The sequence below is a fragment of the Ptychodera flava genome, chromosome 8 (assembly GCF_041260155.1).
Source record: "Ptychodera flava strain L36383 chromosome 8, AS_Pfla_20210202, whole genome shotgun sequence".
Taxonomy (NCBI): Eukaryota; Metazoa; Hemichordata; class Enteropneusta; family Ptychoderidae; genus Ptychodera; species Ptychodera flava.
This window is the reverse complement of record NC_091935.1, coordinates 36616524-36637739: the sequence shown is the minus strand read 5'-3', so window position 1 is coordinate 36637739 and position 21216 is coordinate 36616524. Positions and strand designations below refer to the sequence as shown.

Genomic DNA, 21216 nt, shown 5'->3' with positions numbered 1-21216 from the left:
TTTGTATTTACATGTACACAGCCCACCGTAGTTGAGGTCAAAGTTAGCACATCCGGGAAATTCAAAAATGGCGAATCGCACGGTGAAAGACGCTCATAGCGTCAAGGGTACGAATCCACAATATTTAATTGAAAAGATAACGAGATCACGTATATATGAGTGTCGATATTGGAAAGAAGAATGCTTTGCCCTATCCGGTAAGTTTGCTGTGGATCGTTCGCGTTCTTTGTACCTTTTGTAGTCAGTGACCGTGCACAACACGGAAGTCCATGTTGATCGAGTTATACACTCCCCTGCCCAATATCAGAACACTCTGATGCTCCTTCTAGTATCATTTACCTGTGGCAATCAACCACATGTTTTCCATACTGGGAATGTTACTCAGGGTATGTACTGACTCGGCTGAAGCTAGCAGCCAAAACCTACCAGCCAAAACTATGGTGTGGAAGCTAGCAGCCAAAACTTGCAACCACTTTCCTCCTATGTTTTGAAGTCAAGTGGACATCAATCTAACATACAAGGTTCTTTATACATGTATCAACACAAACACATCATTTACTAATTAATTTCTTTGCATACATTATCTCCATTCTAATTAGCACCTGGTATCCCAGCTAGCCTATGGCTATAAAGCACAATCCATTGTCTGCTGGAATGAAAGAAAGAGTGTGCACCCATTACAGCTAGCATGTCTTACTCATATACATCCATACTAACAAACTACACTTGTCTCATTTCTTAATTAATTTCTTTGCATAAATTATCTCAGCTTTAATTATAACCCATATGCTAACCTATGGCCATACAGCAGAATATAGTGTCTGCTTGAATAAAGGAAAGAGTGTGCATCCATTTCACCTAGCATGTCTTACTCATATACATCCATACTAACAAACTACACTTGTCTCATTTCTTAATTAATTTCTTTCTAATTTCTTGCATAAATTATCTCTGTTTTAATTATCACCTATAGCCAATGGCCACAAGAATATAGTGTCTGCATGAATGAAAGAAAGAGTGTGCACCTATTACACCTACCATGTCTTACTCATATACATCCATACTAACAAACTACACTTATCTCATTTCTTAATTAATTTCTTTGCATAAATTATCTCCATTCTAATTAGCATCTATATGCTAGCCTATGGCTATAAAGCACAATCCATTGTCTGCTGGAATGAAAGAAAGAGTGTGCACCCATTACACCTAGCATGTCTTACTCATATACATCCATACTAACAAACTACACTTGTCTCATTTCTTAATTAATTTCTTTGCATAAATTATCTCAGCTTTAATTATCACCCATATGCTAACCTATGGCCATACAGCAGAATATAGTGTCTGCTTGAATAAAGGAAAGAGTGTGCATCCATTTCACCTAGCATGTCTTACTCATATACATCCATACTAACAAACTACACTTATCTCATATCTTAATTAATTTATTCGTATAAATTATCTCCATTTCAATTAACATATGCTAACCAATGGCTATGCAGCAGAATTAATTGTCTGTTTGAATGAAAGAAAGAGTGTGCATCCATTTCACCTAGCATGTCTTACACATATACATCCATACTAACAAACTACACTTGTCTCATTTCTTAATTAATTTCTTTGCATAAATTATCTCCAATTAATTAACATATATATGCTAACCTATGGCTATACAGCAGAGTGCATTGTCTGTTTGAATGAAAGAAAGAGTGTGCATCCATTACACCTAGCACGTCTTACACATATACATCCATACTAACAAACTACACTTGTCCCATTTCTTAATTAATTTCTTTGCATAAATTATCTCTGTTTTCATTATCACCTATATGCTAACCTATGGCCATACAGCAGAATGCATTGTCTCCTTGAGTCAGAGAAAGAGTGTGCATCCATTACACCTAGCATGTCTTACTCATATACATCCATACTAACAAACTACACTTGTCTCATTTCTTAATTAATTTCTTTGCATAAATTATCTCTGTTTTAATTATCACCTATAGCCATTGTGGCCACAAGAATATAGTGTCTGCATGAATGAAAGAAAGAGTGTGCACCCATTTCACCTAGCACGTCTTTCACATATACATCCATACTAACAAACTACACTTGTCTCATTTCTTAATAAATTTCTTTGCATAAATTATCTCCAATTAATTAACATATATATGCTAACCTATGGCTATACAGCAGAGTGCATTGTCTGTTTGAATGAAAGAAAGAGTGTGCATCCATTACACCTAGCACGTCTTACACATATACATCCATACTAACAAACTACACTTGTCCCATTTCTTAATTAATTTCTTTGCATAAATTATCTCTGTTTTCATTATCACCTATATGCTAGCCTATGGCCATAGACCAGAATGCATTGTCTCCTGGAGTATGGATGTATATGACTAAGACATGCTAGGTGTAATGGATGCACACTCTTTCTTTTATTCAGGCAGACACTATATTCTGCTGTATGGCTATAGGTTAGCATATATATGTTAATTAATTGGAGATAATTTATGCAAAGAAATTAATTAAGAAATGAGAGCAGTAAAGTTTGTTAGTATGGATGTATATGAGTAAGACATGCTAGGTGTAATGGATGCACACTCTTTCTTTCATTCCAGTAGGCAATGCATTGTGCTGCATCGCCATAGGTTGGCATATATATATTAATTAATTAGAGATAATTTATGCAAAGAAATTAATTAAGAAATGAGACAAGTGTAGTTTGTTAGTATGGATGTATATGAGTAAGACATGCTAGGTGTAATGGATGCACACTCTTTCTTTTATTCAGGCAGACACTATATTCTGCTGTATGGCCATAGGTTAGCATATATATGTTAATTAATTGGAGATAATTTATGCAAAGAAATTAATTAAGAAATGAGAGCAGTAAAGTTTGTTAGTATGGATGTATATGAGTAAGACATGCTAGGTGTAATGGATGCACACTCTTTCTTTCATTCCAGTAGGCAATGCATTGTGCTGCATAGCCATAGGTTGGCATATATATATTAATTAATTAGAGATAATTTATGCAAAGAAATTAATTAAGAAATGAGACAAGTGTAGTTTGTTAGTATGGATGTATATGAGTAAGACATGCTAGGTGAAATGGATGCACACTCTTTCTTTGACTCCAGGAGACAATGCATTCTGGTCTATGGCCATAGGCTAGCATATAGGTGATAATTAAAGCTGAGATAATTTATGCAAAGAAATTAATTAGAAATGAGACAAGTGAAATTTTTTAGTATGGATGTATATGTGTAAGACATGCTAGGTTAAATGGATGCACACTCTTTCTTTCATTCAGGCAGACACTATATTCTGCTGTATGGCCATAGGCTAGCATATAGGTGATAATTAAAGGAGAGATAATTTATGCAAAGAAATTAATTAAGAAATGAGACAAGTGTGGTTTGTTAGTATGGATGTATATGTGTAAGACATGCTAGGTGTAATGGGTGCACACTCTTTCTTTCATTCCAGCAGACACTATATTCTTGTGGCCATTGGCTATAGGTGATAATTAAAACAGAGATAATTTATGCAAAGAATTAATTAAGAAATGAGACAAATGTAGTTTGTTAGTATGGATGTATATGTGTAAGACATGCTAGGTGTAATGGTTGAACACTCCTTTCATTCCAGCAGACAATGCATTGTGCTTATAGCCATAGGGCTAGCATATAGATGCTAATTAGAATGGAGATAATTTATGCAAAGAAATTAATTAAGAAATGAGACAAGTGTAGTTTGTTAGTATGGATGTATATGTGTAAGACATGCTAGGTGTAATGGGTGCACACTCTTTCTTTCATTCCAGCAGACAATGCATTGTGCTTTATAGCCATAGGCTAGCATATAGATGCTAATTAGAATGGAGATAATTTATGCAAAGAAATTAATTAAGAAATGAGACAAGTGTCGTTTGTTAGTATGGATGTATATGTGTAAGACATGCTCGGTGTAATGGGTGCACACTCTTTCTTTCATTCCAGTAGATAATGCATTGTGCTTTATAGCCATAGGCTAGCTGGGATACCAGGTGCTAATTAGAATGGAGATAATTTATGCAAAGAAATTAATTATTAAATGATGTGTTTGTGTTGATACATGTATAAAGAGCCTTGTATAATAGATTGATGTCCACTTGACTTCAAAATATAGGAGGAAAGTGACTTGCAAGTTTTGGCTGCTAGCTTCCACACCATAGTTTTGGCTGCTAGGTTTTGGCTGCTAGCTTCAGCCGAGTTATGTACTGTCAAGAGGGTAGGGTATGAACCCTTCTTCACAGGTTGTTAAAGTGAGGGCCCTAATCATTCTGACATCTACAGTTGCCCAGTAATGGAACAAGATGCCTAATAAAGGAACACCAAAAACTAGAGAATTTTTGTAATTTATTGCAACCAAAGTTGACATCAAATTGCACCATTTCCAATCTGCTTTCTCGCTGATAGACATTTCATTATAAAATTCTAATATGAGCATGGAACGAACCCCCTAGATTTGATATTAATTTAACAAAAGAGACAGGCAATGTTTGACAATTGGTAAAGCTCCATTATAGCTGTTAGTTATATTCATGAATTTCATGTCAATTGACCCTTCCTCTCTTACGCATTTTAATTTTCTTGAAACATGAATGCACGACATACAGTAAGTTACTGAGTCACATTGGGTGTTGCATTTTACTTCAAAATGTTAATTTATCACCACTTCTTGTTGTGTACAAATGTTTTATTAGAAAATTTGAATCTTACCTGCATTCTAAGATTTACGTCACTAATTTTGTTCTGAAATTGGGCATGTACACTTTTGGACAAAAATACTTGTATTTTTGCAAAAAAAATGTTTTTTTAAATGCCCAATGCATGCAGAAAAACAACAATGCCAAATACATTTAATTTCAAGGCAATTACAAAGTCAAAATAGAATAACCTTTCTTTCCTGTAAATATTATGACTATATGTAAAAAGTTTAAGACAAATATTTGCATAAAATGTGCGAGTTTATGATATCAAATCATTAAAAAACTTGCCAAAAAACGGATTTGACACCAGCAGACAACTTTCAACTCCCACCAGTCTGTCAGTTGATCACATAGGCAGATTTTGCTGTGCAAAATACAATGGATATCTCACTAATTACAGGAAAAGCGCATAAAAGTCAGCTTGTGTTCATATTCTGGGCTGTTCTGATATTGGGCCGGGGAGTGTAGCTCTGCATGGCAGGGCTGTGTGTTCCTGGCGTTATGGCTCTCACCACATGGATGCATCTGTGGTGGGAGGCCATAACGCCGGGAACACACAGCCCTGCCATGCAGAGCTAATCGAGTTACAACTTACACTAGCCCTGCGTACAGGTCTGTGTGTTCCCGGCGTTATACTGCCTCCACATCAGCCGTATAACGCTGGGAACACACAGACCTGTACGCAGGGCTAAACTTACACATGTCAATCGTGTTTTTGGCAAAGGCAAAGCTGCAATGCCGTGGCTCGAGGTTTTGCCTAGGTATGTGGGTCAGACGGCAAAACCAGATTGAACTCATAACTGTACACTGCAGCTATCATTGGTATTGCATGCGCACGCTGCTTCGCTGCTGTAGTAGGTGTGACCATAAGATCTGTGTTGTGACCAAGACTCAAGAGCTTTTCGTCTAGCTTGAATCAGACAATACTGTACATTATGGGAACATCCCAGCATGCTTCTATGCATGGACATACACCCTGACGAGAATTGTCTGTCATTCCTTTTTTGTTTCTGCAGTTCTGTAGCCCACAACTTTCCCCGACGATGTTAATATTGTTTCTGATGGGGGAAATGTGGCCTTTCACACATCACAAAACATTTGGGATAAAATTGTGGGCTATGAAAGTGCAGCAATGCTCTACGTAGCCAGGCCTTGCGATAGAAGGTAACACACAGATCAGAACACACTGCATCGCACAAAGTACACTTGAAGTAGCAGAGTCAAACTCAAGCAAATGCCATTGGCTTCAATGCCTAACCTTTCAGAACATTGATATTTGCACTGCAGAGCACTACATCTACCATTTGCTTAGACTCTTTTATTCTAAGATTTCCAGTACTCAGCCTATCAAATATCTAAAGAACTTTCACAGTCCAGGTCGTTTTGGACCCATTTTTTAGCTCCTATAGCCATATGTATATATGGCAATGGAAGCTATTCTTATAGGCTAGGAAAATGTCTGTATGTATGTATGTCTGTATGTCTGTATGTCTGTATGTCTGTATGTCTGTATGTCTGTCCGTCAACATCAAAAACTCCAAAACTGCTGTACATTTCATCTTGATATTTGGTGTGTACATGGATGATGGGCTGTAGATGAGATTTTGTTCAAATGAAGTTGTCATTGCCAAAAATATGCAAATTAAGTGAAAAAATGTAAAAAACAGTCAAAATTGAAAAAACTCAATAACCACTTAGCAGATTACATGAAAAATTAGCATGTAAGTACTTTGGGCTGACATGAAATGATTGTGCACATCTTGGGTCAGTATCTTGGACTTGCTATTTTTCATGATTTTTTTTGTAATTTTCTCCCATTTTTGGTCAAAAAATCTCCTGCTCTGAAACCACAAGTCCGATTGATTTGAAACTTGGTATGGAAGTGCATAGGAGTGACCTTTCCCAAATTTGGGCAAATCGTGGTGAAATTTGCATATTTTTAGTTTACACGTCCATAGACTCCCATGTATAAGGCAGATCTCCATAGACTCCCATGTATAAGGCCACAAAAAATAAAAATTTAGTTTCTCATCGTATTCATATTGCAAAAAGGATGCAGTGACACAATTTTTAGTCCCCACGGATGAAGTCCAGTGAGCTTATAGATTGGGTCATGTCCGTCTGTTCGTCCATCCGTGAGTCCATCCGTTCACGCAGATATCTCAGATATTTTGACAAAATGTCATGTGACCTTGATGACCTTTGATCTCAAATATACATATTTGTCCATAACTCAGTAACCACAAGTGCTACCACCCTTCATATATGGTATGATGGGACAGCTTATGACGCCACAAATTGTACCTCATTAATTATGCACATATCTAATTTTGAGCGAGCCAATAGAGCTAGAGGTCTGATTTTTGGTATATAGGGATAACTTAGCAAAACAATTTTTTTGACAAAATGTCATGTGACCTCGGTGACCTTTGACCTCAATATACATATTTGTCCATAACTCAGTAACCACAAGTGCTACAGCCTTCATGTATGGTATGATGGGACACCTTATGACGCCACATATTGTACCTCATTAATTATGCGCATATCTAATTTTGAGCGAGCCAATAGAGCTAGAGGTCTGATTTTTGGTATATAGGGATAACTTAGCAATACAATTTTTTTGACAAAATGTCATGTGACCTCGGTGACCTTTGACCTCAAATATACATATTTGTCCATAACTCAGTAACCACAAGTGCTACAGCCTTCATTTATGGTATGATGGGACACCTTATGACGCCACATATTGTACCTCATTAATTATGTGCATATCTAATTTGAGCGAGCAATAGAGCTAGAGGTCTGATTTTTGGTATATAGGGATAACTTAGCAATACAATTTTTTGACAAAATGTCACGTGACCTTGGTGACCTTTGACCTCAAATATACATATTTGTCCATAACTCAGTAACCACAAGTGCTACAGCCTTCATGTATGGTATGATGGGACACCTTATGACGCCACATATTGTACTTCATTTATTATGCGCATATCTAATTTTGAGCGAGCCAAGAGAGCTAGAGGTCTGATTTTTGGTATATAGGGATAACTTAGCAATACAATTTTTTTGACAAAATGTCACGTGACCTCGGTGACCTTTGACCTCAAATATACATATTTGTCCATAACTCAGTAACCACAAGTGCTACACCCTTCATGTATGGTATGATGGGACAGCTTATGACGCCACATATTGTACCTCATTAATTATGCACATATCTAATTTTTAGCGAGCCAATAGAGCTAGAGGTCTAATTTTTGGTATATAGGGATAACTTAGCAAAACAATTTTTTTGACAAAATGTCACTTGACCTCGGTGACCTTTGACCTCAAATATACATATTTTTCCATAACTCGGTAACCACAAGTGCTACACCCTTCATGTTTGGTATGATTGGACACCTTATGACGCCACATACTGTACCTCAATAATTATGTGCATATCTCATTCTGAGCGAGCCAATAGAGCTGGATGTCTGATTTTTGGTATATAGGGATAACTATAGGAGAGAAATTTTTTGACCAAATGTCATGTGATCTCGATGACCTTTTACCTAAAATATATGTTTATGTCAATAATAAGTAACCACAACAATAAATAAGTAACCACAAGTGCTATGTCCTTTGTATTTAGTAGGATGGGAGACCTTATGACAACGCATGCTTTACCTCATTAATTATGTACACATCTAATTCTGGGCAAGCGAATAGAGCTAGAGATCTGATTTTTTGGCATATAGGGATTAATTAGCAATATAATTTTTTTTTTCAAAATGTCATGTGACCTCGATGACCTTTGACCTTGATTATACATATATATGCATATTTCAGTAACCACAAGTTCTATACCCTGCAATTTTGATAGGATATTAGACCTTAAGATGTCACATCTTGTACCTCATTTATAATGCGCATATGTATTTCTTGGCTGGCCAATACTGCTAGAGGTCTGATCTTTTTTCCCGATTTAGAACCATAACTTAGACATGCCTCATGTGTTTCAAATTGGGAACAATGACATAGACCTATGTGCCCATAGATCTCAACATATACACTCCAGTGATACTTCTTAATGACCACATTTTCCTGCCCCATCAAGACTAATACTCCTATTACAAGTGGGGACTATGTCATTGTAAATGACTTGTTGAGTTAATGGTTGTATCTCAGTATTCGATATATCTAATTCTGTATTTTTTCCATTTTATATTCTGATAATTACATTAAACATATTTCACTGTCTCCAGTACACTTCATTTAAGTATTTTCACTTCATGCACTTTATCCCTTTCACACATGTTCAAATATCTGACCAGAGAACAAACACTAAATAGTCCAGGATGGAGCTACAGTGTCGTTGACCCTATTTTTTAATCCTCAAGTCATTTCAAAAAAATTGCTTTCGTCTGAATTTGGTCGGTGATCAGTCACGTTGTTCAGCTCAACAAATTAAAATGCGATGGATAGGCCGCGGTAATATAATGATATTTCTTTAGCAACGTGGCCTGAAACAACTTGGGCCATTAAAGTTCAGTGCCGAAACATCTAGAAAACCTGTTCATAACACTTATTTACTCAATAAAATATCACTAAAAGCGGCACGGCATGGCATGGCAATCATTTAATGTTTTAAAGTTAGAGTTTCCTACAAGGTTGCAGGTATTGCAGGAAACATCATCACATGGTCAGATACATGTAATTATGTACATTTTCAGTGTCAATTAGAATTTTTAATCTTTGCTTTTATTTATATATCATATTACATCAGTGTTCTCCCCAGGATCAAGCAAAAGCGTAGCGGCTAATTTGCATAATCATTTGCATATCATTAATTTATATTTGCATATGGATATAAGCTTGCACATGCACCCACGCATTCATGTACGCTCACAACAAAATGCAATGGTAACACACAAGTATGCAATTTGAACATCATGGAAACTCTTTATTACACTTAAATAAATCATCACAGTATAGTACAATTGCAATTAAAATAGAAGATTCAAACAGTAACAGCAAGTTCAGATTGAAAGCAAGAAATAGTTTGTCTGATTGGAGTTTCATTAATACATATATTGCTAATAACATTGTCAACAATTGCCAACAAGAGGAAAATTCATAAGTTTAAGCTTTACACAATTCAAAGGTAATTGAGTTTTATATCATTTTTGAACGACAAACACCGCGAATAATGTTTCATCACGGGGATCAATTTCAACCAGCCCCCCCCCGCGTAACTACCACTGCCACTGAACATCGTCGTTCGATTCTTGATTTTAAAATACCACAAAGATGATCACAAGACATGAACTAAGTACGACTAGAATCACTCGAAAATCAGGTGTAAAATCTTTCAGAGAACGTGTCAGAGTGGAACCACACGCGACGCCAGGATCAATGTCAACACGTTATAAACACGTCGGCCAACATGGCCGCCGCCATATTGGAATTTATGCAATGTGAACTCGATCGCGATCGTGATCGTACTCGGACAAAAAAAAGATCATCGTTGTAAAATCATAATCAACCTCACTAGTCAACTGCTTCTTTTGTTTCTTTTGTGGTCATTTCGTTGATCAAAGCATGGGAATGTGATCAAAGGCCCCGCTAGTGCTACACCGCCTAACTCTGTGAATACTTGTCCTCGATGTATACCGACTAAAGGTCTTTGTTGGTCGTAATTGTCGTTGTAGAATGAAAACTTGTGAACAACCCAGCCGATTCTTCTATTTTTTTAACGTTCCTCTCAACACTTACGGACAAGTTATCGGACGCATACCATACTTCAAACTTTCCACTCTTTCACCAGGTTGAAAGTGCAGTGAGCGCTAATGTGTAGACAATGCATGCAACAGCTGGTAGCTACGCAGAGCGCTAGCGTGTGAACTAAAGGATGGCGGGAATATGTTAAAGCGTAGCGGGGAGAATCAAAGCGTAGCGGGGAGAGGCGAAAGCGTAGCGGGACCGCTACGCTAAAATGGCCTGGGGAGAACACTGTTAACATCATCCAAAACAACGATCCCTCAAGGACTATGTCCTAAACAATGACTCTGACTGGCATTTGTTTCTCAGCTGAACTCCTGGTTGACAAAGCAATGGAACTGAAGTATGTTGGGGGAGTTTATGGTGGAAATGTTAAACCAGCTCCTTTCCTGTGTCTTGTCCTCAAGATGCTTCAAATCCAGCCAGAGAAAGATATCATCGTAGAGTTTATCAGAAATGAAGACTTCAAGTGAGTATGTCACTAGCAATTAGTTGATAGCATGGAAGTAAAAGGGAGATCTTGCTTCTAGCTCCGTGCTAGTAACTTGTTGAATATTTTGTGTCTGTGTATTGTTCAGAGTAAAAGGAACATTGCATGATGCTGTCCATATTTTCAACTCTGATGTCGTAACAGAAAGAATATATTGAAGCAATGAAGATGATGTGCTGACATTAACATTCATTTATGGGCAAGGGTGAAAGAATAGCCAAAAATTAATTTCCAAGGCATAGCTGAGTATGTTAATTTTGCTTACTTTTTGCCCAAGCCCATACATAAATGATTATAGACAGCACAGAGACCTTTATTCCTATTAATACCAACAAACCGAAGAAAATTCCAGTCTTTTTGCAAAACTCTTGTATGTTAGAGACTGGTGCAGTGTGTGTTTGTGTGTGTGTGTGATATCAGGTCATACTCAAATTGTCTCTCATACGAACAAGTAGCAAATTGAAATTTGGAGTTTGTAATGACTTCTGTGCACACTTTTACACAAATATTTATTACATTATGGAATTGTCAGTACCAATGAATTTTGTGGTCTCATTCCCAAATTATTACTGGTAATTTATAAGATTATGAGGTTATTACGAAAATACCGCGAAGGATGCACGAGGACATTGGCGCAGCGTATCGCCCGACGCGAAGCGGAGGGCGATGCGTGGCGCCAATGTCCGAGTGCATCCTTTGCGGTATTTTCGTGATAACCTTATTATTATACTTCTTACATTTGTGAGTGAGGCAACAAAATGTCAGAGTAGTGACAGTTTTAGTGCAATGTCAACAATTTTCCTGCCGATATTATCGCGCTAGTGTGGAACGCTATCTCGGACGCGCTTCTGCAAGTTTTGTGCACTACACATGGACGTACAGAGCGCGCGCGAGACTTGTTCTGGCACTCGTCCAATGGGTCCCTTGAAACCGTTCCAGAATGTCCATTATTATACATCTACCATCGAGAACAATAGAATTTTTGCGTGCGCTAAAAAAGCCGTACGGAACGCCCGTTCCGTAACAAGAACGGTTTCCAGGCACCCCATCCCCTGCGGCTGTATCCGCCGTTCTATACGTACGTACATGTGTTGTGCACACACTCCAAAACTTGCAGAAGCGCGTCCGAGATGGTGTTCCACACTGGCGCGATAAAATCGGAAGAAAAATTGTAGACATTGCATGAAAATGGTCATTACTCTGACAATTTGATGTCCCAGTCATGAATGTAAGATTTATAATAATAAGGTTATCACGAAAATACCGCAAAGGATGCACTCGGACATTGGCGCCACGCATCGCCCTCCGCTTTGCGTCGGGCGATACGTTGCGCCAATGTCCTCGTGCATCCTTTGCGGTATTTTCGTAATAACCTCATAGTATTATGGCCCTAGGTATTTTCTACTTCTACAAATTCACTGGCATTGCCAAAAACTATAAAACAATAGCAATGTACCCTCTCCTGACCCATAATGGAATCAAACAAACTTTGCACTCAATAACGTAACGGGCTTCGCCGTCATATGTTGTGCTGAGTTTGCTTCGTCCATTATGAGTCAAAGGCAGTACAGTATTGCTTAAACACATACTTCTGTCTCTGTTAAGCAAATATTTATTACTCTCTATTCCAGATATGTTAGATGTCTTGGAGCTCTGTACATGCGACTTGTTGGAAACTCTCTTGACTGTTATAAGTATCTGGAGCCACTGTACAATGACTATAGAAAAATCAAAGTTCTCAATTCAACAGGATGTAAGTGATCAACATGTGCAATATTCATACCAATCCTTTTAGTTGAGCTTTGTGATTTGAGGTATGGGAATGTGTCATTTTAGTAGCAATCTAACATCAGTCCTAAATCATTGCAAAATAGACATTTCTTTCATTGTTTAGTAATTTTTAAGTTTCCAGTAGTAAGACTTGTCAGCAATGACAGATGATTGTATGTTCATAGCAAGAGTTGTTCAAGTGTTTGACAAAATTCTTGTATCACATTTCAGCATTTGAGTTGTCACATGTTGATGAGTTTATCGATAACCTACTGAGAGAAGAGAGAGTTTGTGACATCATCTTACCCAGACTGCAGAAGAGACAAGTATTGGAGGAATCCAACCAATTAGAGCCGAGGGTAGGTAGAAAGTTGTAGTGGTCCTGTTTGACAGATTCAAGTTCACCACCAACCAGCCGTGCATAAAACCACTGACATTCTCTTGGACCGACACACAGATACATGAATATATATATATAATTTTGGAATCCCACATTCTCACAGCCTAGATGAAACACTGTTTGTGCATTGTATCTTTTTAATTCCACTGAAGTTTTACTATCTACTTCTGTGCATACATTAAAACTGTTCTTCCATTTAAGAACTTTACAGCAAAACTTGCAAAATGGTGCATTTGCTGTTGCCTCAATGTATGCTTGTTAATGTTACATATTCATAGTTAAAAATTGCTGCAAACTCTTTTTCTTTAAACTTACATAAATCTGCAACCAGTATCAATATCCTAGATTTCATGAAAATCATTTCAGGTCAGTGCCTTGGAAGAAGATCTGGATGATATTGAAGAAAGTGAAGATGAAATAGAAATGGAGGTAAGTGATCAGTGTTGGTACAGTTCAATACCGTCCTATGTCATATAGTTAAATCAAATTAGGGGCACCATTTTACTAACTTTAATAAGAAAGTTGTAAAGTTTGCACCAAGTTTATTTTCTTGGAATCCTGCACAGACAAATTCACACAGGGTAGAGGTACTATGAAGAAATTCTTTGTTCATGAAACAAGAAATGAGAAATACTTCTTCAGGAAATGTGGGACTTTGACAAGTACTCATTCTTTAAAATCCATGAAATCATGGTGAATATATTTTATGCAGTATACAGTGTATTTCTGCAGATTTAATGCCAGCCTTTGAAGTATGCTACCTTTGACTGAATTCCAAATCCTTCTTTGACAATTATTAGTTATCTGTATTTTGTTTCTCATTTACCAGGAGGCAAATCATGTGCCTTCACCAGAGCATCGACACAACTACAGAGATCTGGATAAACCAAAGCGTAGTCCATCTCCCAGGTATAGGAGAAGTAGAAGCAGATCACCACACAGACGGTAAGAAGAGTCACAAATTTTTCTGGTGTATTGTGAAGCAAAGTAATTGATTAGTTTCTCAGTAATGTTTTGATAGTTTTGCTTGTCAGAAAGCATATTTGAAATCAATTGTGTTTTAACACTTTCACCACCATGGTTTGTCCCAAAACCATTGTTTTCTATGGTAAAGTTGGATCTGTATACAGGGAACTGGGGGTGAAAGGGTTAAGATAGAATGCACATTTTGAAAAGCTATTCGCACTCTCAAATATATACCATTGTGGAGGTTCATTATGGAGGTTCATTTTAGAGCTCTTGGCTTAAAAAAAATTTCAACATCTTAGTTCTTCGAAATCAAATTTTATTTTTCTGAATACTAATTAACACAGGGAAAGCGGCCATTGTGAATTTGTTTCTCCAGTATTCAATTTTGCACAATGACCCAAGTTTTATTCTTTATTTGGTACGAGAATGTTGAAAGTTTCATCGAGGAAAATTTTAGCGAAAGTTTAAGTCTTTCACTTTTAAGGCACATATTGACTTAGTTAGTCTGCAAGAAAAAAGTTAACTTCTTGGATAGATGAGTGAAATCCTTGTGAATTTTCACCTCAATTTGCAGGAGAAGTAGGTCACCTTCACCGAGGAGGGATAGCTATCGTCGACGAAGCAGAAGTCGCAGTCCAAGGCGGCGACGAAGCAGATCAAGAGACAGGGAAAGGAGACACAGGTCACCAGGTACTACTCCAGTGTATTTCACTTGCAGCCAACTTTCCAACTTTGGTGGAGTAATGAAGTTATGAATTACAGTATTGTATGCAAATTTAAGTGCAGTGACAGATTTTTCATTCAAATGTATAGTTGTCTCATGTCATTAGTCAATGGTCTGGGATTTATCTTAAGAAAATGAACAGTACCTCATCAAAAAAGGAAAACTAGCCCAAGTACATCTTAGAAAGTTGGAAGGTTGATGAGTCAACGTAAATTGACAATTTGTGCATTAAACTACGCTGTTTTGAAAATACTGTTTTTTGTTCAGTAATTACCATATGAATAGACTGCCATTAGAACAGAGATGAGGTGCATGCCTGTTAAATCCCTTGTAGTGAGAAGTTAAATTGGATCAAAGTTAACCATTGCTGTTGTCATCTCTGAATCCATTCCATCATCATGTCTTCATTGGTTAACATGCAAATATCTTTTGTTTCCATGTAAATAGGTCACAGACATAGAGATGAAAATCGCCATCATCGTAGTAGACACCATCATTCGCCATCACCAGATGACAGGTACATCCAGTTTAAATTTCTTGCCTATGATTGAATTTTTTTTAATGCTCAGACTTTCACATGAGAAACAATGCTTGATGATTTTGTTGGGCCTATGCTGGAGGTAAAAAAAATGGCTAAGAACAGAATACCAGGTATTTTGTTGTGCATAGCGATTATCTCAGCAGGTAAGACAGCTGGTTAGAGAAGACCTTAATCATGGTGTAAAGGTAGAATACACCTTGGAGACACATATCCAGAGTCTTAAACTTTTACAATTCTTTTCTGATCTAACACTTGTTGGGGCTAACTTTAAAGCTCTTGGTTTTAGAAAAATTTTCACTGTCTTCATTCGAAAAATCGAAATTTTCATTTTTCTCACTAAAGTTAACACAACAATGCTGGCTATTATGAATTGCAAATATCGGTAAATCTTGGGTAATTTGTTTCTCTAGCGCCAATATTTGCATGTGACCCCCCCGGTTTTTATTTTTGATTTTGAAAGAGAATGGTTGAAAGATACCTTGAGGTAAATTTGAACAGAAGGTTAAGACTTTAAAGGCCATACTACCTTAATAGGTTTGAAATATTTGCATAATGGCATACTAATGAACCTTTCACTGCAAAAAATGATTGCATTGGCCAGAACAAAATCTACTCACCATGCTTGGCTTGAAAGTCCCAAGTCATTAGGATTTTTTGTCAATAGTTTGTTGTTTGATATGTAGATACAAAAGCGTTTTTGTAAGGCCTTGATTACAACTAGTATAACAACTTAACTAGTAGTGTTTTCATTCTAGGTATTATCATAATTACACAAACCACAAACAAACAGAATAACACACCAGACAGTCATTTAGCCAAGGTTCAAATGGAAAGATTATCAATGTGATTAAGACTGCAACAAAATTACAGACAAGCTGACAAGCAAGTTAAACTGAACTTTTCATCAGGAAAACATTGAAACAAAGAAATGGAAGAGCTAACAGAAAATGTTCAAATTTCTTGCAGGCCACGCAAACACAAGAAGAAGAGGAAGGAAAAAGACAAGGATAGAGAACACAGGGAAAGCAGACATGCCACAAATGAAGATCCTGATATTGCTGAAGCTAATGCACTGAGGGCCAAGCTAGGCATGGCTCCTCTCAAATAATAGACTCAGAACTCTTAAATCTTATTTTCTTGTTGGTAATGTTACTTGTGTCAGATTGATGAGACTGCGAGTACTGGAACCTTTCTGTAGGGGTTATTTTTTTTTGATACTACTCCACTGTAAGGTGTGGCTCAAACATCACAGTTCACCCAAAGAGATCTTTTTTGCCCTTTTTCATAGTGACTGAATAAATACATATTTGAAAACTTCTGTACTGTAAGTATTTTAATGGTCTGTGTCTACTTCATTTTGCCTGTCATCAATCGGAAATCTACTGTATCATCTATCAAGTCACCAAAGAACGACTTCTATGTATTGACACCAAGGGGCAGATTAAGTTGATGAAGTCAGCTCCTAGCGTTCCAACATAACCCTTTCACCACCATGGTTTGGCCCAAACCCATGGTCTCCAATGGTTAGTGTTGACATATACATGGAGAAATGGGAGTATAACACCTAATAGTAGGTGATGGAGGAGCCTTCCCTTCCCCCCCCACCCCCGGCCCGTTGACCTTAGCTGAGCTGGTGCCCTCTAAAATTATGTCATTTGTACACTGTACTCACACTTTGCCATCCCCCATGTGCCAAAAGCATACAAGGGGACCGATGTCATCATTCTGTCAGTCTATGTGTGTGCACCAAATTTGTGGAATATAAAAATTATCGCACCAAATGTGACCAACTTTGGTATGAAGGATGTTTGGAAGATTATCCAGAAATGAGTGGTCTCTAGTAAAAGATGTGGCTGGCAGAAGGGAGAAAAATCATAGTGTTATGATTTTTAATAAATTACAAAAATGTCCATTTATAACATGATATTTCATATAACTGTTGGTAGGCACCATGTATTTGATATTTGTTCAAATTGGCTTAAATGTTGCTTATTTGTATTTTTGAAAAAACTTTTCCTTTTTATCACTTGTCCAACAGGTCTCAATTTCATCTCTTTAGATGACATTATCATGATATGTCAAAACGATGATGAAATTTTAATATGTAATAGGCCAAATTTTTGATATTTAATATTAAGGGCCAAATTTTGTCAAAACATGTTTTTTGAAACACTGGTGTGATAGCTTTCAAAGCTTATTCATATGTTCTTTCAAGGTAGAGTGTACCTCGGGATAGCTATTTGAACTCTCAAACTTTTACATTTCTTTGCTGATCTACCACTTGTGGAGGCTCACTATAAAGCTCTTTGAGTAAGTTTTTCAGACATATTTTCAAAATCGCAAATTTTAATTTTCCCAATAGAGGTAACACGGCGATGCCAGCCATTATTAATTCCAAATATCGGCAAATGTGAAACTTTCAACCATATGTTGTCTTACCAAAGCAAGAATAAAAATCAGGGGTCACCATGGAAATTTTGGTGCAATCATGGAAACAAATTACATTTACCGACATTTGAAATTCAAAACGCCGGCTACTGTGTCAATTCTATGAGGGAAATTAAAGGGAGGCAGTCATCGGAACTCTGCTCCAAGGTTGCCAGGGACACCTACGACCGATGTAAACACTAGGGTACGTTGGCGATTGATGAAAGTTAAAACATGTTTGTTAACAATGAATGTCGTAAAATCAAAATGTTGCAGCTATGTTGACTTGATGCATCTATATATCATGCATGAAATACATTGTTTGTAAACAAGAAAGTCGCACTCGCCAAGTTCCGCCCAATTAACTAGGAGTATTACGGAACCTCCCGGCCGCCTATGTCATTACACAACTCATACACGTACAGCTATTTTATCGAGTGCTACTCCGCAGAAAGGAAGCTCAACCCGGAAACTCGGTTTCAGTGATATCAATATTTCATAATTACGATTTATTATTTTTGATAATTACGAAAATAATATCATATTTTTAGATTATTCATGTCCAGTTCACCTGTGTTTCACTCATTCAGAATCATGGTAAAAATTTAAATGAAACCATAATTTTAAATTCTGTATTTGGCTCAGTAATGATTACAAAACGCATTTGATGTCATTTATCACCGGTCCTGCTTGTGAAAATTATTGACTACTTTATAGTAACTTTTCACGTCCAGAAATTTGTGCAGCGCTTCGATCAGAAACCGCCAACAAAAGTGTGAACGCTCCGTACGATAACCTTTCAACTTTGGACGACCTAATTTTGCAAGCAAGGCAAGTCTGAATGTACTGATCCGACCAGACCGGGAAAAATGAATCGACTATCAGTCTTGCAACCCTACCGTCTCCAAGGAGCAGGATCGACATTACAAAGGGTCCTATTAGGATTTGGGCGACTTCAATTGCTATCACAGGTGTCTGCAAGGAACACCTCATACGCAGGTGGGGAGGAATGGTTCTCAAAGTGTCGCAAAGTCAAAGTTTTGGACTCTGAGATGAACTACTATGACTCGGCGCCATTTCAACAAGAGGTCAAACCGAACGCCGTGGTGTTCCTCCATGGAAATCCCACATCATCCTTCCTCTGGCGAAATGTCCTTCCACACGTTGAGGGCGTGGCAAGGTGCTTGGCGCCTGATTTGATCGGAATGGGGAAATCTGCCAAACTCCCGAGTCATTCGTATCGATTTGTGGATCACTACCGCTATCTCTCTGCTTGGATGGACTCTGTTGACCTTCCCGACAAGGTGACCATTGTCGGAAATGCGTGGGGTTCTGGTCTAGGGCTTCACTGGTGCCATAAACACCAACACCGCGTGCAAGCAATTGTGCATATGGAAAGCATTGCTGCGGTGTTCCATTCGTGGGACGTGGTCCCCAAGCCGTCAGTATCGTGGTGCGACCCTCGTACCGGAACAGAACGAAACATATTTCAGGGGATGCGCTCGGAAAACGGAGAAGACATTATATTAAAGAGGAATATGTTTGTGGAGGCACTGCTTCCCGCGGGCATCATCCGAGATTTATCAAAAGATGAAATGAATGCTTACAGAATGCCATATCTCGATGAAGGAGAGGGCCGCCGACCAACGCTCACCTGGGCACGCGAACTGCCCATACGCACGGAGGGACCTCAAGACGTTGTAGACATTGTGGATGCTTTCTATGAATGGGCAGCTCGGAGCAAAGATATTCCAAAGCTATCTATTCTAGCGCGGCCTGGTTTTTTCACCAGTTTCGTAGAAAAAATGATAAAACATTGGCCAAATAACCGATTCGTTACGGTCAAGGGTCGGCTCTCGATACCAGAAGACTGCCCGACAGAAATTGGCTTGGCTATCAAGGAATTTTTGTTGAAAGACGTGTACAAACAGTAATTACTGTAAAACACTTGCTCTCGAATGAATCTCTGAGATCGTTAGAATTCCCGCACGTCTATTTTGTGTTTCGCTGGATTAAACTGATTAAATAAAGGGAAAACATATTGTTCCGTGGCTTGATCGGCCGCTAACTAACCAGATATGACCCTTTTAAAATGCTCACGTGTTTCAGTATGTATTGCAGTTGTCTGTGAATTTAACTTTTGCCACCTGTTTCCAACTTCATTGAAAGTGTTATATCAATATCGTGAACAATATTCACCACAGATTAATTCCAAAGCTCATGAAGTATATAAATATGTAATTAGTTCAAATAAAAATGCTAAATTTCTTTGACTGCTGCGTTGTATCACCAGCTTTATGGCCTTTGGTCAAGTACGTCAAGCTATATATGCAAAACTGAAAGTTCATTAGATATACAAATAATAAATTAGCTGATATCATGAAAATGCAAATTATTATTTCACTGATAACACAATTGGAACTAATTTGGGATAATTGGATGGTGAAGTAATGCCGATTTAATCTACAAATGTAATCTCACCTGCTTTTCTTTTTACATTACACACTTGTTTTTATGAGTTACTTGTATTATTGCATAATTCAGCTATCTGGCACCTAACACTTTTGAGAAATTTAAAAAATATGAAAATCCAATTATCCCAAATTAGTTCCAATCGTGTTCTGATACAACATAATTGTCTCATCAATATACACAGCAAGTCTCATAAACTTTTTTTAGAGTCCTTCCAATCTTACATCGCTAATTAGGAAACTTAGTTAAATATGCAAATCAGTAACTTGCTGATGTAAAAATGCTAAAAAAAATTATTAATATTTTATCATATTTATTCAATGTACATGGCTGGTTTCATCTACTTTGATGAAGTCAATCAAGATCGCTAATTAGAAAAGCTCGTTAAATATGCAAATAAATAAATAGAAATGCTAAACTATTTCAATAATTTTATATCGTAGTATCTTCAACGTACGTAGCACGTTTTGCCAACTTTGATTAAGCCAATCCAGATATATCTCTAATTAAAAAAGTTCGTTGAATATGCAAATTAGTCATTAGATGATCTGAAAATCTAAACCGACTTTTTTTGCCATTATATAGTTTCTTCAATGTACAGAGCAAGTTTCAACAATTTGCAAATTAGTAATTAGCTGAAGTAAAAATGCTAAATGACTTTCAATAGTGTTTTAACTTAGCATCTTTTGGTCATTTCAATCTAGATATTTATCCCTAATAAGGAAAGTTCGTTAAATATGCAAATTGGTGATAAGTTCATCTAAAACTGATAAAACAACTTTCATGATTGTTATATTAGTAAAGCTCAAATATACACAGCAAGTTTCGTCAACTTTGATCATGCCAATACACATATGTATCCCTAATTGGGAAGGTTTGTTCAATATGC

At 37.3% G+C, this 21216-nt stretch overlaps 2 protein-coding genes across 2 annotated transcripts; both read left to right on the top strand.

Moving 5' to 3' along the window:
• Positions 1-35: 35 nt before the first annotated feature.
• On the top strand, positions 36-16756 carry LOC139139207 (pre-mRNA-splicing factor 38A-like). Its single transcript, XM_070708034.1, has 9 exons — positions 36-197; positions 10844-11003; positions 12656-12777; positions 13026-13153; positions 13561-13623; positions 14024-14139; positions 14738-14853; positions 15335-15404; positions 16395-16756. The coding sequence occupies exons 1-9, from the start codon at positions 68-70 to the stop codon at positions 16534-16536; spliced, it is 1047 nt and encodes a 348-aa protein (XP_070564135.1). The 5' UTR covers positions 36-67; the 3' UTR covers positions 16537-16756.
• Positions 16757-18724: 1968 nt separating this feature from the next.
• On the top strand, positions 18725-19789 carry LOC139138097 (coelenterazine h 2-monooxygenase-like). The gene has a single exon (XM_070706321.1). The coding sequence runs from the start codon at positions 18725-18727 to the stop codon at positions 19787-19789; it is 1065 nt and encodes a 354-aa protein (XP_070562422.1).
• The last annotated feature ends 1427 nt before the right edge of the window (positions 19790-21216 follow it).

What these genes read in the sequence shown, in the direction of transcription:
- LOC139139207 (XM_070708034.1), top strand. Translation starts at nt 68, where the DNA reads ATGGCGAATCGCACGGTGAAAGACGCTCATAGCGTCAAGGGTACGAAT. An exon ending in AGTTCTCAATTCAACAGGAT is followed by an intron (nt 12,778 to 13,025) that starts GTAAGTGATCAA and finishes ATCACATTTCAG; the next exon opens with CATTTGAGTTGTCACATGTT. An exon ending in TCGCCATCACCAGATGACAG is followed by an intron (nt 15,405 to 16,394) that starts GTACATCCAGTT and finishes AATTTCTTGCAG; the next exon opens with GCCACGCAAACACAAGAAGA.
- LOC139138097 (XM_070706321.1), top strand. Translation starts at nt 18,725, where the DNA reads ATGAATCGACTATCAGTCTTGCAACCCTACCGTCTCCAAGGAGCAGGA.